General features: G+C 43.1%; 1 protein-coding gene across 1 annotated transcript in view; it reads right to left on the bottom strand.

Annotated features, from left to right (window-relative positions):
* TANC2 (tetratricopeptide repeat, ankyrin repeat and coiled-coil containing 2) overlaps positions 1-17,484 on the bottom strand; it is a 161,556-nt gene that overhangs the window by 94,306 nt on the left and 49,766 nt on the right. The window contains exon 7 of the mRNA XM_058857940.1: positions 16,819-16,998. Within this exon, the coding sequence (XP_058713923.1) occupies positions 16,819-16,998 (180 nt within the window). The remainder of the gene's footprint in view (positions 1-16,818; positions 16,999-17,484) is intronic.

Genomic DNA, 17,484 nt, shown 5'->3' with positions numbered 1-17,484 from the left:
CTTTACTAACAAGGAGTTATTAAACACCTAATGATCTGATTGAACAAGGTTTTATTTCAGGAGATCTGAATCCACACAGACACAGATACCTTTGTTTGTGTGTGCACCCATGAAGATACACAGATTTATCTATGTCCCAGGAAAATGTTGGAGGAAACAGCAACTCTTTTCCCATTGCATAGATGACGGACTGATCCATCCCAGGGAACCTGGACGCCTCTCTGTGCACCAGTCCCTTACAAGAACTAGGAAAATGAACATTACCGCCCAAACTGCATCAACACAAACTACTGCAGCTTTTTACTCACAGACTCTCACACACTTCATTGCTATAAAACACAAACACACGTGGCCATGTGCCTGAATTTTCCTTGATCACTCCTACGGCAGGTCCTGGGTAGAGTCTGGCCAAGGAGCTTGGCTCAAAATCAGCGTTTGTATGTAGTTTTGTGTTCTCCCCATGTTAAACAGTTGGATTTCACCTGTGCTTTGAAACTTCCTCTGTCACAAGAGGATGAAATAATGAAATCTGCTCTCTTTCTGTAAAAATACTTTGTTTATCACAGGTTGATGAGATAAAAACATGCGAAAAATGATGGGCATGTTCCACAGAATCACAAACTGGTTTAGATTGGAAGGGATCCTGAAGATCACCTAGTCCCAAACCCTTGCCATTGGGTGTTTACCACACACTCATCTCTTGTGAGTAATCCAGCTGAGGTAAAGATGAATTTTGCACATTAATATTGTGTTTTTAACTAGCGTAAGCACAATTTTATCACAGAATGTTAAGGGGTTGGAACGCACCCTAAAGTTCATCTAGTCAAAATCACCCCTGGATGGGCAGGGACACCTCCTACTAGACCAGGCTGCTCAAGGCTATATCCAACCTGGCTTTTAACACTTCCAGGAATGAGAAAGCCACAACCTTCATAACCCCCATAGCCTCTTTTGTAACATAAATTTGGTATTTGAATTAAATCCTCAAAATCTTTAAGTTTCACAAAATCCTGCCCAAGCTGCACTATGTTTGGGAAGAGCCAGAGCCATGGTTTGAAGAGCAAACATTGGAAGCTTGAACTTAAACAGAGCAAAAGTGGGTGCTCAGTGCATCTTCCATTCCCATCTTTCACTTATCCCAGCTCATGCCAAAGCCTGACTCATGTTTGGAAGCATCCCAGCAGCTCCACAGTGCTGTGCAGAGATGACTTTATTGAAGCCTCCCTCGAAATAAAATGTTTTCAGTGTTGCAGTTATTGATCCATGGAAGTCCTGGAACAAGTAACAGTCACATTCAGCACAGCTGGACAAAATCCAGCACACAGTGGATTAAGCTTTTGTCCTTCCCCTGGCCCAAAGGACCCTTTTATTGGGCTGATGGAAGAGCCATAAAGAGGAAATTACGGACCACATGATTATTTTTGCTGTGGCACTAATCCTGGAACCCTAGAATGGTTTGGGTTAGAAAGGACCTTAAAAAAATGATCCAGTCCCACTTCCTGTCATGGGCAGGAACACCTTCCACTAGATCAGCTTGCTCCAAGCTCCATGAACGTGTCCAGGGATGGGGCAGCCACAGCTTCTCTGGGACACCAGAAGAAATAATGTATCAGCTGTGTGTAATCAGAATTTTTAGGTATAAATTTTTTTTAAAAATTAAATCAGTGACAATACATACAATGAAGGTTAACATCCTCTTTATATAATCCAGCACTATTTTACAGAATCCGTTGTGTAACAGTATTTGCCTCTTCTATTATCTGAGACTGTAAAAGCTTTTTAAATTATATTCCCCAGCCTCTCTATTCTCATCCCACATTACCACAGTAGTGAGGGCAGGGCAGCACAGAAAAGTGGTGAGAGCAATGTGTTGTCTGGAAGCATCATGCTTGTTCCAAAATTTTCAGAAAACATGTTTAGTTTAGATGATAAGGCCCTGAAACAAGAAGATTGAAGGAAATATAGGTGGAAAGAGACAAGAACAAATAAAAGCAGGAAGAGAGTTCAGCAAGCTGGTGATGGCAGGACAGCAATGGGAAAGGAGAGCTCAAAAAAGCAACTACATTAATTTAGAAGTTCTTTAAACCATAGATGTCTGTAACATGAAGGTTTTGCCTGTTACTGCCCCTGAATTTTATTTTTCCCATGAAAAAATGAGGAATAATCTTCTCCAAAGCAGTGGATTCTGCAATCCCACGGGACTGTAGAAACCTCTTGGAACATTCTTTCCTCCCCTCTTGTCTCTCCAGATGAACAAGTCACAGAAAATATCAGCAAGCCACTCCACTAAAGTTACAGAAAGATGTTCAGTGACCTCAAAAAAAGATGAGTTATCTGAAAAAGTGTAATTAAATCAAATTATTACCTATCTTACCAAAATTATTACAAACCCTCCCAAATAATTGATCAAAATGGTCGTCTGTTTGAACAGACATCCCTACTCAATGTTCAGCGGAGAACATCACCTGGTTTTGAAAAAAAGGCTTATATGAATTTTAAATATATGTAGAATAAAATAATACAGATTTCTGTCTGAAGTGTTCAATAATGGTAATACAATGATGCTTACAATACATTTATATATTCAGAGAGAAAATAATTTCTCCTAAAATACTAAACTGGCTATAGTTTGTGCTTCCAAAAGGAATTCAGCTTGACTTCCATTTCGCTTATTATTATAAACAATTTTGTGGCATTCAGAGCAATGGAACACTGATTCTTCTATCAAACTTACCACTGCTGGAGACACCAGCCAGCAAAGTGCCCTCCCCCAGCTCAGCCTGAAGGGTTTAGTTTTGGAGCATCCCAATGTCAATCTCCTGAGCAGATGCTCCCTGGAATACTCCAGCAAGCCTCAGGAAGAAAGTTGCTCTTATTACTGATCCCAGAAATAAAAAAACCGCCCTCGTTTCCCTTCTAGATAAGGCTTTTTTCCAGTGTGGGGTGCCAACAAGTCATTGTCCACACAAGGGACAGCTCTGAGGAGAAAGAAGTTCCTATGTTAATTAATATATAGACATGGCAGGAGGAGGAGATGGGACTTTCACCTTCCCATCCAAACTTATCAAGTCCTTGATGCTGTGGCACACTGTACACTTCTCCATGTCATTTAGCATCAAATATTCTTCTTTTCAGCGTCTTCTGAAGCCTCTTACAATTGCCTGTTTCAACAGAAATTCCTCATATGTGACTCAAGGTAGAACCCTGTGCATGAGATGAGGAAGATGAAAGCAGAGAAAGGAAGGCAGCACCACCTGCTCCAGCTTTCTAAGTCATCTTGTTATGATAACAAGCAATAAATTTCTGTTGCAGTCAGTTTTCAAGTTTCAGACTTTGTCTGCACTTAAAAAACCCTGTTTTTAAAGTCCTTTCCAACCCAAACCATTCTGTGATGCTGTGATGAATTCTGCCCTTCAAACCTCCTATTAACATGTTCTACATACACACCAGGCCAGCAGGTCTGCAGCTTCCCAGAGAGCCCTCCAGGCTCTTTTTAGCACTTGATGCCACAACCACCACCTGCCAGCTGCCTGGTGTTTTGAGAGTTATAAATGAGCAGTTATCCAGCAGAGAAGTAATTCAGCACCCTTGACCACCCCCTGCTCTTCATGCTCGTCCCAGTTTGCTTTCATGACCTGCTCTACCTTTGCTGCCATCCCAGACAAAGCTCTGCCATCTTGTCTTTGCAGTGCCTGTACCCACATACTGGGTACCCACTGCCTCTGATTCTGGACCCATTCTCCATAATTAGTCCAGTAAAAATATATAACCTGCATTAGGGGTTTGGAAAGGAACTGAGAAAGAATAACAAAAATTAATTATTCACTCTACACACCTCTGCAAAAGCACTGCTGAAATATTTTACAAGCAGCCAAGAATGACCAAAGGTAGGTACCAAATTATACCAGCAAATTAAGTTAGAACAGGAGTGGCAGGGCAAAGTCCAGCAGCAAGCCAAAGCTGCACGTAAACAAAATCTCATTCATTCTCCCACCATTTCCGTAAGATCGAACCAAGATATTGTAACCATAAAAGAGGGAAGAGTAAATTGTAAAATATCTGACTGTTCACAGCCCAAGTAATCCCAAGGTAGAGCATGTGAGAGACTGCACCCTGTTCACTATATAAACTACTGTTTATGACCAGGACTACACCGCTACAAGCCAATATAAATAAAAAGCTTGATATTTTAAAATAAAGGCAAGAGATTAAGAATAGATAAGGTAATTTTATTTCTGTGCAAGTCACTTAAATTTTGCTATGCTAAAACTAATTTAGTTGGGTTAGTTGATACCAGCAGAGCTGTAATTACATTGACACATATGCAAAACTGTTCCATTCATATGAAACTGGATTTAAGATCCCTACTGCTCTGCTGATAGCAGCTTCACAGAATATTCTATCCTTAAAATGAAGCTGCTTATTGGCAAGGCGCAAGCCTGAATTGGCTGAACTTGTTTGTTAACACTTGAAAAACTGCATTTTCAAGGTGGGTTTTACCTAAGAAAATTGCTAATTCAGACACCTGTAGTTTTCAGTAATTCATCTGCTTTTCAAATTCTTCATTTCCTTGTGAAATAAAAGGAGCTGCTAGAACTTTCAGCTTTGAGGAGTGATGACTGTTCATGATCCTTTCTTTCCACAGATGAGCAGGGACAAGGACACATGGCATGCCTCAAGGATTTAATTGAAATACCTAATGTCCATGTGATTATTTGTGTGAAGACAGATGGTTGGAGCAGACTGTCACTGACAAGGGAGTGCCATGCTCCTCATCATGAGGGGATTTAAGACCCAAAACCTCTCTGAGGCTTTGGTGCATACAAATCCCATGACAGTGCCAATGTCCCAGGACCAGGTCTAGTCCTGTAAGCGTAAATAATAGGAAGGCAGCACTCTCAGGGCCCCTTTCCAAGCTGGAAGAGCAACAGCCATGACATGCAACAGGGCCAGGACCATTTATTGACAAACACACCCATATGGTGACTTTCACTTCCACAAACCACTTTCTCACTTACACCTACTCACTTCCATGGCTGAGAAGATAAAAAGAAAAGCATAACAGGGATAAAACCTGTATTGTCCTAATCCTGCTTTCATCTCTGCAGAGAAAATGCTTATAGAAATTTCAAGTTTAATCCTTCCACAACCTGCAAACATCTGCAACCAAAGGGCCCCTGATGGCTCTATGGCACACCATCCACAGGTCTTATCACATGTGGTGGCCATCTGGGCTTACAAAATACAGCCACAGGTGACTCTCTGTGCCTAAGAATCAAGCTCCATTATATACACACTTTTTAAATCAGGGAAGAAGAAATAAAGAAATTAAAAGTCAGCCTGTAATCCAAGAGCAACACTCAATCCAATTCTGACAGTGAAGGGCTGCTGGAGACCCCAGGCATGGTGGCTGCTCCTCCTTCCACTGCAGAGGCGTTTTTCTCCCCACCACAGAAACTATGGAGCAGAACATTGCAACAGAAGTATCAGACATAAAGGTGCCTGTCTGGGAGCTCCAGAGTGGGCTGTGTTTTGCAAAGGCAATCCTGCAAGACACACTTGTTTCAAAACTAGCCACAGAGCATTGTCTCACCCCAGCTTTCATCTGCCTCGGTTCCTCCTTGCACCCTCAACTCCACTTCTTCACATTATTATTGTTTATTTCTCTTGTGTAGAACAAAAAAAAACCCAAAAAACCCCCAAAAACCCCAAAAAAACCCAAAAACCCAAAAAACCCAAAAATGGTTTAAAGAATGTTCCAATCTTCCAGAATATCTTCATTTCCCTTTGCCATGCCTCTTGCCTGTATAACCAGGCTGATTTGGGACACTAGTCCAAAAGTATCTTTTCTAACTAGGGAGATGGAGAATGAGGATTAGTAAGTTATAACTGGGTGTTTAAAAAATCCTGAAGAATAATTCACTACCGAGACCTAAAGCAGCATCTGGTGAGGGACCAGGCTCACTGCAATCTGCAGTGGTGTCACACACAGAGCTACAAACAAGCCACAGAAGTCCTTTAAAAATCAGGGTTCAGACCATGACAGACAGTCCAGACCTGTGGGTTCTGTCAGATACGTGACATTCAGTCAAGACACGGCATGTGTCAGGACCCTAAATATTTGATGAAATGAATACTGAGATATTGAACCAAATAAATATTCAAAATGGGGATTCTTTTTTTTCCTTTGGTGAAAGCACTATTTCAAACCAGTTTGGGTTAATTTGTTTTCTCACTTCATTTAGTTGTAGGATGTTTCTTCCCCGTTGACACAAAAAAATGCCCATCTTCACCTGCAGCACAAAAACCTCAGGCCATCAGCTGCAGCTCAACAAAGCGGGTGCTTAGAGGGGGATTGTTCTGCCGATTAAAAAAGCTGCTGCTGCTGGAATAAGAAAGCAGGTTGTTTAGAAATGTATACACACAATAAGTACTTAGAAATGAATTAAGCATCATATTTTGGTAACAAACAATATGCTATTTCTTAGTGAAGTGCATGGAAGAGGGATAGATTACACTATTGCATATTTTTAGGTGCAAGAATCATTGGTGAAGGTTTCTGGCAACAACAGGTCCCAAAGTATACTGGAATACAGCTTGGAGGTTGGGGCAAAGACATCTCTGATAGAACTCCAAATAAGCTTAAAACAGCAATATCTCACAGAATCACAAAATTGTTTTGGTTCAGGGACTCTAAAGCTCATCCAGTCCTACCCCTGCTATGGGCAGGGACACCTTCCACTGTCCCAGGCTGCTCCAAGCCCCATCCAATCTGGCCTCGAACACTGCCAGGGATGGGGCAGCCATGGCTTCTCTGGGCAACCTGTGCCAGGGCCTGACCACCCTCACAGGGAAGAAAATTTCTTCCTAATATCCAATCTAAACATACCCTCTGTCAGTTTAAAGCCATTCCCCCTTATCCTGACACCACAAGCCCTTGTAAAAACTCCCTCTCCCTCTTTCTTGTAGCTCCTTTATCTAGGAATCTATGAGATTTATCTAGCTCCTAGCTATCTAGGAATTACTGAGCATTAACAGCTACTCCAGGAAAATCACCACAGAGCAAGGAAAGAAAAGAGCCAAAGCAATGGTCCAGAGCCAAAGATCGGCTCAATCCTCAATATCTGGTCTGGTTTGAGCATTGGTCAGGGGATCTGTGATGAAAACTTGGCATGTGGCTCTGCAATGATCCCACCATGATCCTGGTTATGTTGTGCTGGAATGTCTCATGCATGGCATCACCCCAAGCTTGGTGATAAGACCATGAGTTTAACTGAACCCAATCAAGGCTTCCTGCATGGTTAGAGCCAGCCAGGTAGAAATCACATCAGAAATTAACTTCTGCAAAAATAATGCTCAATCTTTGGGCACATGACCCAACCCAACACACCTGTGTGGTCATTCCCTCTTCACAGAGGAAGAAGTTTCCAAAACAGGTTGTGACAGAAGTAGGAGAGGACCAGAGAACATGCCCAGCTGGAGATGAGGGCTTTTCCTTAGAAAACAAGCAACCCAGGAGGATGCAAGGGCTTATTCCACATGAAAGTATCCTGTGAATGCCTTTCTGCTCTCAAGTGCACAGGACACCTCTGAAGGCACATTCCAGGAGTAGGAGGAAAGATGTAGCCAAGGGAAGAGTGATGGCCTGATTTAACTCCACAGGAGGTTTTCCACACCACCTCCTCTTGCTATAGAAACCACTTAGCTATGTCTAAAAATTAAAAATTCTCACACACCAGAAGTGTAATCGTGACAGATGCTCCATTTTGTGCAGCCCCAACGTGAAATAAGGACAATTTATTTGTCTGAGCCTCTGAAAACTCGTGGAGTTTCAAGGCAATTTTTTTGCCTTTTAAACACTATCTACACTAGAGAAACTTTTGGGGTTCTCCCCCTGTTTAAGCATCTGCACAATTATCTGAAATGCAGAGCTATTATCACCTTTTCCCAGCTCCAGTGTTGTGATGACAGGTTTACCACATCCTCTGCAAGGATGAGCAGTCCAACAGCCTTCATGCAAATAAAAACATCCTTGGGAATAGCAAATTCTAAAGGTTCTGCAACAACCTCACACCAGCACCAAGGAGAAAACATGGGATTTTCTGCATATTTCTACTGCAATTTCAGCTCTGTCAATATGAAAGACAGTTGGGTGTCAAAATAAGATGGACAGGGTTTGTCTTGAAAACAGCACTGAGGAAAATCCATGCTAGAACTGGTAAGTTTCTTTCAAAAGCCAGTAAATATTACATGCCAGTTTTCCCCTTCCCTTTATTTAAGAAAATAAAAGCTACTTCCAAACAATCCTGAAATTAATGCAGAAACATCATTAATTTTACAGGTCTCCAACAAACAAAAACCCTTCAACACAAGACCTGGTTTAATTCCAAATTACAAACAGACACAACATTTATCTGCATAAATTTCAGGGATAGTTTTGGCGCTCCAAAACATTTATATCAGAAATTTTCATTTCACAGGAAGAGTTATGTTGGTTTAATAGAGATAAAAGTCCATCTTGTGAGTACGTTCATCCACCTGTTTCATCTCTGCAAGCCCAAATGGTTTCCATTTGAGTATGTGCCTGTGAAAACAAATCACAGGTCCCAAAGTAACGGATTAAGAATCCCAAAAATGTCAGTTAGACCTGACATACCAGGAAAAAAATACTCAGCATATGTTATTGTAACTGAATGATGATTCTCCTTCTCCAGCAGGTTTCACTGATGGAGACAGAATCCCAGAATCATCAGCCCAGAGCACTGAGTGCCACATCCAGTCAATCCTTGGACACCTCCAGGGATGGGGACTCCACCACCACCCTGAGCAGCCCCTTCCAGTGCCTGACCACCCTTTCCATTAAGAAATTTTCCTGAGACATCAGGTTTACCACATTAAGAGCATAAAACAGGACTGAAAATCCATATGCCCAAACCACAATGAAATGTTGTGTATATTTTAGGTAATTTTTAAAAAGGGGCCAACCCAGTAATTCTGACAAAACACAAGTTTTCTACTCATGAGACTTCTAGGTGGACGGAGATTGCAAGGCATCAGGGAAACATCAATGGAAAATTAATTCTGCCCAGAAAAAACAAATTATATATCTGGAACCCCCCCAAATCTAATGTCACTTTCCAGGTAACTGGTAAGTGGCACTGCTATGCATTCTGAGACACAGGGTGGGCCTCCCACCCAACCTCCACTCCTACACAGGAACAGGAATTTCAGATCAGTGTCATGCTGACAGCATGACAGAGAATTCAATGACAAGAAATGTAAGCCTACTGCAAACACTATGGTATAAAAATACTTTAAAAGGAACAAAGTCTCCCTGACACCAAAAATTTTAAGCATAATATCCTCCAAAAATTAGCTTCAACATGAGCACCATGCACTTCAAGACCTTTTCCTCAAATTCTACCTTGGTAATGGTTGCTTATTTACTTTTATTTCTAGATGCTCACTCTTTCAGTGAAAAGCAAATATTTACTTCCCTTAGCAAAAAAGGGATTTTATAATCCACTCGAATTTGTGGTCATTTTGGAACATTATCTGAATCCCATTGTTCTAACATATTGAAAACAAACGTCTTGGTGTCTGTAGCATTTTCAACTCACTCCTCAGCAGTTCTATTTCAGCAATGCTCAGAAATCAAATTTTTTCATTGCACATTTTACATTTTGTATGAGAAATTCTTCACATCTGAGCAAAGAGGTGACAAACACAGATTATGTAAAACTATTGCAGCAAGTAAAAGACAACCACCAGCATCATCACTCTATCTGACACTAACTCCCTCCTAGTAATGGCTTCCTTACCAACTAGGAGCTCCAGAATCCCTTATTGTACGTTGATTTTCTGCAGTCACAGGAGGCTGAAGAATGCCAGGCACAATCCAAATCAAAGACCACGCACGACACATTGTCCAAATACTCACAGGGCTTTGCTTGCTCTCGCCATTCCCTGCGCATGCAGCCCAACAGCGCAGTCAGCCGGTCTGGGAATTCAGGGGTACCGCTGCCTGGAGAGCACTCTGCCACAGATCCTCCTCTGATCCCTCCCTCTGCCTAGCGCTGGCTCCATCCTGCTGCTCCCCACGTCAGGGTGATGTTACAGGTGACACCTCCTGCTGCTGATGTCAAGCTCTGTTCCCAAAATCACAAGCACCGTCTCCCTGCAGCACCTGCTGCCCCTACAAGCATCACCTGCACATCCTCTGGGTGGCAGGAAGCAGGCTCCAGGAGGATTCCAGAGAAGTTTAAGGACACACAGCCTTCCCTCTTCATCAAGTCTCCCAGTGCTATAGAGCGGCTTTAATTCCTACCAGAACGTTGCAGCAAATGTAGCCTCTACGCCTCCCTTGGGGGGAAAAGGAAGGGTTTTTACAGTTTCTTTCTGTGGCGCAGCCTAATTTGCTCTTTTCCTAGAGCAAACTGCTGAAAGAACTGGGAAATAATGGATCAGGAGACCAGAGTGACCAATTCAGGGATGCTCTCCCAAACATTTTGGAGTAAGCTGGCGGGCTGGTGATGCAGCCCCGGACCAGAGCCGATGAATGGTGCAGTGCTGCTGTTGTCATGGCAACTAAGAGGAAAAGAAAAAAAAGGCAGCACCATATAAGGAGCTGTGACATGGATTCTGGGAACAATTTATACTAAATGGCTGTAAGCCCTAAGACGCTTTAAAGCTGCAGCACCCCCTTGGCTGGGAACAGGTTTCATTGTTCACAATGAGCAGACGGCACAAATTTCTGACAGGATCACATCCAGCTCAGACACGTTTGTGTTGGGAGAATTGCACCAAAACAACATGATTCTGCAGTGTGTGCAAATAACTGGAATTGAAATACTTGAAATTATTAAGGAAAATGGCTGGACACTAATAAGGACCCAAACTAACATCTGTGAAAACAGAATACCCCCAGGCACGTGCAGCCCCAAACAGGTGAGGAGCTCTGTCCTTACAGAGCAAGGATGAGATGAGCCAAACTACAGCACCATCAGGTGGCTGAGTGGCACTGACACCAACACAGATCCTTCCAGGCCTCCCAGAAACAGGAGAACATTCCCAAAGTAACCCATAACCCAGGCATGGCTGGGCAAGGGAGGCTGGCAGAGCACGCAAAGCATCTTCAGGTACAGCAGAGCAGAGAAAGCCAACTCACACACACCTGCCATCACAAGCTGTGAGCAAGGCCAAATTTGAATTCCCTGTGCAACATTGGAGAAAAACACATTATTTACCAGAACCATTATCTGGTATAAAGCATATAAGTGCTTTTCACTTAATGCATGTGCCCAAACAGACAATACACAGTGAGGGAGAGGACAGCCACTGTTGCACCCAGCACAACCACAGCGCTGCAGTGCTGGAGCCGGGGCTCAGCAACTGAAACTTTAACGATCAAAAATCCTTCCCATTGATGATTTATTTCATTTTTAAACACAGAATCCCAGAATGGCCTGGGTTGGAAGGGACATTGAAGATCATCCAGTTGCCACTGCCGTGCCCATGGGCAGGGTAACATTCCACTAGACCAGGCTGCTCCAAGCCCCGTCCAGCCTGGCCTTGGACACTTCCACGGATCCAGGGGCAGCCACAGCTGCTTTGGGAACTTGTGCTAGGGTCCCACCATGCTCACATCACATAATCGTCATTATGGCTGGAAAAGACCTTGAAGATGATCAAATCCAACCATCAACGCTGCAACACCATCACATTCCACACTAAACGGTGTAGTTAAGTGCCAGAGCCACACATTTTTGGAGCACTTCCAGGAGCAGTGACTTCACCACTTCCCACATGTGCCAGCACTGACAGCTTCCCCCCAGCACTCCCACCCCTGAAGCTGTGCCTCATCATCTCTCATGCTCACACCCAGCTGAGCAGGTACAAAAATTCGGAGAGAACAAGTGGTCCTGGGGGCTGAAATTATTAATCTGGGTTTATCACCACTAAACAAGAAACAATAAAGTTTTCAGGTAGAGAAATTTGAGCTTTTTAGTCCCACAATTACAGTTAACATCAAAGAATACTGAACCATTTGCTGAAGATATAGGGAAGGGAGATGTGACACTCCTCGTGGCTACTCCCAAGAGATGCAAGAGTATCCCATGAGGGATGGGAGAAGACAAGACCCCAGCACTACAAATGACATGGGTGATGGTGGCACTGGGAATGTTGTGTGTGAGGATCCCAGCCCAGATGGACCTGGAGGGTGTTGAGAACCACAGTGCTGGGTCCTTACTGGCACCACTGGGAAGAGCAATTCTCCATCCTGCTCAGCCCTGCTCTCACCATCTCTGAAGGATCTAGTGAAAAAATACACATTTTCTTTAGGAATGAGGCAGCTATTAATTGCCTGAACCCACTGATTTTTAGGAACAGTCCTACCGATTCATATGAATTTTATTCTTAGGGAAAGTTCCCACATTCCCCAAACACAAGGGAGGAATGTTCTCAAAGAGAAGATCTGCAGTGAAACCAGTCCCCCAGGCCCATGTCTTTGAAGACACTGAAGCAGCTAATTCAGACTAGATACAGCAGGAATCAGGCCTCTGAAAATCCAAACTGAAACATCTAGGCCAGGTTTTTGTTAGAAAAACACAATTTTTTTCCTAAATATCTTGCTAATCTTCTCCCCATCTCACTCTCTGCATAGGCATTCGCACACGTGCTCTTTCTAAGAGAATCCCAATGCTTGCAATCTGTCATTCAGTAGAAAAAATAGCAACAGCCAAGTACAGTGATGAATAAAATTATCCCTGCACATATAAATGTACAATATGTAAATGAACACTTATTCCTGAGTAGGAGGAGGAGGAGGAGGAGGAGGAGGAGGAGGAGGAGGAGGAGGAGAAGGAGGAGTGGGATGCAGCACAGGGCTTTGTGCAAACCCTCTGCACATGGTGGGTTCCATGGGAGTGGAATAAAACATCATCATCTGAGTCTTTCAGCCCAGTATCTCCTTTATTAACCTAATGCATGTATTTTTGGCACCGGTTCCCAAAAGCACTTACATACATTCATCCCTAAGCACCCTCCTGAAAAGTACTGCTGTCCTCAAGGCAGGTATACAGAGCACCTGCATTATTTTCATCACACTTATGGCTTTGAATCAGCAATAACACACTCTTGATGTACAGTAGAATATTTAAGCCCATTGTTTCAACAGCAGTTGGTGTTTGTGCAGCAAGCACAGTAACTTTTAAGTGCTAATTTTATTGCAGACACAAACCAAAATGGCGTCTTCCATTACTCATCCTGGGCTGGGAAGGTGGGGAGTTTTTTTTCTCTGTATTACATTATTTTTCACATGATTTTCATGATTACAAAAAATGCAAATGTAATTTCACGATTACAAAAAAAATTAAATAACACAAACTGAGGTTGAACATGCTGATTTAAGTATGTTTTCAGCCAGTGCTAAACAAGAGGTGACACAGGCAAGAGGGGGAGAGCTTATTACTTATGCTGACTATTACTTCACCCCTTAGAGCCACAATGATCTTAATTTTTCTTAATCACCAGTCTACTCAGCAGAGTGGAAACTGCACGCATGTGGAATATTTATCAACCTCTGAATCCAGCCAAGTCTTCATACCCAGCAAACCCAGATACCAACATGTGAGTGAGTGACCTTAGTTCCTCTGGGTAGAAAACTCACTCTGTGGAATGCGTTCCTGAGGCTTTTTACCAAAAATGGATATTTTAACTTTTCTGTGGATGAAAAGCTGTCTTGGTTACAAACTAGACAGATTAATAACTTTAAAAGATTATATTAGCATAGAGTTAAGGAATGGTTTGGGTTGGAAAAGACATTAAAGCCCATCCCCCTGCCATGGCAGGGACACCTTCCACTGTCCCAGGCCGCTCCCAGCCCTGTCCAGCCTGGCCTGGGACACTCCAGGGATCCAGGGGCAGCCACAGCTACTCTGGGCACCTGTGCCAGGGCCTGTCCACCCTAACAGCCAGGAATTTCTTCCACACACCCAACCTCAATTTCCCCTCTTGCAGACTGAACCCATTTCCCCTTGTCCTGTCACTCCAGTTCCAAACAGAAAGTCCCTTTTTGGATTCCTTGTAGGCTCCTTCAGATACTAGAAGGCTGCTCTAAGTATCTACTAAATGGTCCTAGGATGTACATTAAAATTTAAGGAGTAAGATTTTTATGTCCCATAAAGGCGAGGGTCCCATCCGCTCACCAACTGCTCTGCAGATACAGAATTATGACAGGAATAGGGTAGTCTCACACAAACGTCTGTGTGAAGCAAAGAGCATGAAAAACCCTGACATTTGGATAATTTCTCAACAACCTTCCATGCTCTGAAGGTCAGTTTTAAAAATCCATGTGTCAACTGTCAGCTGGACAAAAGATTCTAACTTCAATTTTCCAAAATCACCTTCATCCCTTTTCCAACAGAAATCTCTGCTGTTACTGTGTATGATTAGCCACTGGACAGTGGAATGAGACAGAGCACACGAGGAAATCATCACAGAATTATAGAAACATGGAATAAATATTCTGAATAGGAAGGGACCCACAAGGCTCTTCACAGCCAGCAAGCGCTGGTGAAACCTCTCTGGCCACTCACTCCTGGCCACCAGCTCCTGGTGCCTTGGTTTTATGTAAAAGCTCCCACAGGCACAGATTTTTGAATCAGGTCATGTATCAATTCTGCCAGGTTTTCAGTGTGTTGTGACAGCATTTACAAGGCTTCTGTAAAATCAGAGAGGGTTATTGGGTGAAACTGGGCAGAAATACATCAAAAAATAGCAAAAGGCTGTGAAGTTGTCTTCACAAACCTAGTATTAACACCAATTTTTCTTTGTTTTATAGAACACGGTAGTTTACTAAAGAATTAAAATGAGGAGGTTCTTTACCAACTGCCAGTCAATATCCCCTAGCAAAGAAAACCCCAGTGTTTTATTTGCTCATATAGTAAATGGTCAGTCATTCCACAGCCACCTTCTCTCACCTGAAGGAACGGCTGGCGCTGGGCCAGGCTGGATTTAGGGAAAGGTTTTTCCCCCAGTGGGTGCTGGCACTGCCCAGGTTCCCCAGGGAATGGGCACGGCCCCGAGGCTGCTGGAGCTCCAGGAGCGTTTGGCTGCTGCTCCCAGGCAGGGTGGGATTGCTGGGGGTCTGTGCAGGGCCAGGGGCTGGACTGGATGACCCCTGTAGGTCCCTTCAAGCTCAGGATACTGCACACTTTAATGATTCTTTCTGCCACTGAGGAGTATTTTCCCTTTTTAAATCTCTCAGATTAGTACTAGAAGACGGACAACAAGGAACAGTTGAGGAAATGTGATAAATACTGTGAACTGCAAAGAGCAGAAGCACTGCTCTTCCAGCTCCTTTCCATGTCACCTTAATGAAAGTAAACAAATTCCTACCATGATTTCAGGAAGATGTAAAATAAACACCTTCATTTTACAATATCAACAGTAAATTAAACTAATAATTTTAAAAAATCTTCTTCATCAGTGCATGGAAACACATCCCTAATTCTAAGTGTACTGGGAGCTTCACTGGAGTCATCAAGACAAGGACGTGCAAAGCACGAGCAGGGTTTGACTGGTGTATGGGACTAGGTCCACCTGGAACAGGATTTTTAAAGCAGACAGAAAAGGCAAAGTATGCAAGGTGGTGACAAAACAGATGTAGTCACCTCCCCAGTCCATTTCCAAGAGTTCTGTGCAACCCCAAAACAAACCTCTGAACAAAACCGGAAGCCTACACATTTCTTTTGCTTCTGTGCAATAACAATTACCAGCATTTTATTGACATCCTGGCTCCTACCCAACCTGTTCAGGTCTAGATTCCATGGCATTTCATTTCCCAGCCACACTAACAGAGGAATATGCATTTTCACTGGGTGAACACCTGCAGTGTGGCTCTTAGCACAGGCTCCGGAGAGCTCCCAACCTCTGAGGTTTGTAGGAATCCCCATCCTTCTCTTTCAAATACCACCTGCAACAGCCACTGCTGGAATTCCAGGGCTTTTGAGGAACTAGTGATATGCTCCAAAGAGCAGCCCTGCCCAATCGTGGAATCGTGACTCTGTCACAACTCAGAATCTCTCCCCCCTACCCTTTCCCAGTTCTCTTTTCACCACAGGGCAGAGGAAACAAAAGGCACCAAGTGCAGCAAAGCTCTCTTTTGTACACATAGATCAGATTATATTTGGTAGAAACTCTTTTTGGAAGTTTCCCTCAGCACAAGCACAAGACCTTGGCTGACCATAAAGCTGGGCACAGAGCTGGGGTCAGATTCTAGGCAAGAAGCAAATTTCTCAAAAACTGCTACCAGTAAAATTACTTTTTTCCAGGCTTTTATATGGATGTGCTTTTGAAAATCACACTACTGCACCATCTCTAGGTATTCATACCACCATCCTGACAGGTTAGATAAACAAAGCAGTATCTAAAAATATGCATGAACCAAATAATTTTGCTACGAAGTTCGTAATTTCTCAGATGGTCTCTCAACATTCAAAATTTAAGGATTAACTTCTTCAAAATCACTGTAATGCTGCCACTGTGCAGAAACAGCAATACAAAGTGGAACTAAAACACACTCTGATAGAAATTTCTCAAAAACTAGAGAGTATTTGTAAACCAGAGAGACCTTTTTCAGCAAAGAAAGATTTCTCTCTCAACACAAAAATCCAATCCATCCCCAGGTTTGACTGAAGCAGATGCTGTAATAAACAAGGGAATGACTTTGATACAGAAACTGTTCAAAGCTTTTTCTTACAGATTTTTGCACCAACGGACCTTAAAAGCCCCAGTGAACTTTATATAAGTCCTTACCAGTTAACTTCTTCACAGGTTGGAGCCGAACACTGATAGACTGATGTGTGAGTAAGGGGGAGGATGGAAGGGAGCGGGACATGCCCTCCATTATCCGAATGTGCTGCATACCTTCGGTCACTGGGAGTGGCGGAATAGCGTAGTCAGGTTCAAAAGCACAGTCGTTCTCTGTGGAGGTGCCTGATGGAAAGAGGAAAATAAAAATTAATTAGTTAGAATGCAAGGGAAGGAATCCTGCTTCCATCATTCCAAAAGGGCTGGCTGGAGGGAGCTCTGCGCAGAGCTGACTTGCCAACTGCTTGTTCCCTCTGCACACTCATGACACATCCCGTGAAGAAATTTGAAAGAGCATCTCAGTACCCCTCTCTGTATGATGAACAGCAGAACCATGAAGAATTTCTTTCAATGTTCTTAATTTGTCTTTCAGAGTCTTAGAGTCACCAGTTTTCCATATAATGACCATAGTTGTTAGACTGTCAGTTTCTAATAAAAATCCCTTCAGATAAATTAAATTTCAGCAGGAGGACCTTTAGCCTAAAAAACCCCATAAACTCCAAATAAAACGAAGTAAAACACACCTCTAAAAACAGCCAACAGGTCCAACTCTCCTGAGAGATGCACAAAGTCCGTGTGGGGGTCACATCCCCCATCCGTTTCCACAATGGA

This window comes from Poecile atricapillus, chromosome 27, assembly GCF_030490865.1.
Source record: "Poecile atricapillus isolate bPoeAtr1 chromosome 27, bPoeAtr1.hap1, whole genome shotgun sequence".
Lineage (NCBI taxonomy): Eukaryota > Metazoa > Chordata > Aves > Passeriformes > Paridae > Poecile > Poecile atricapillus.
This window is presented reverse-complemented; position numbering and strand designations above follow the sequence as displayed.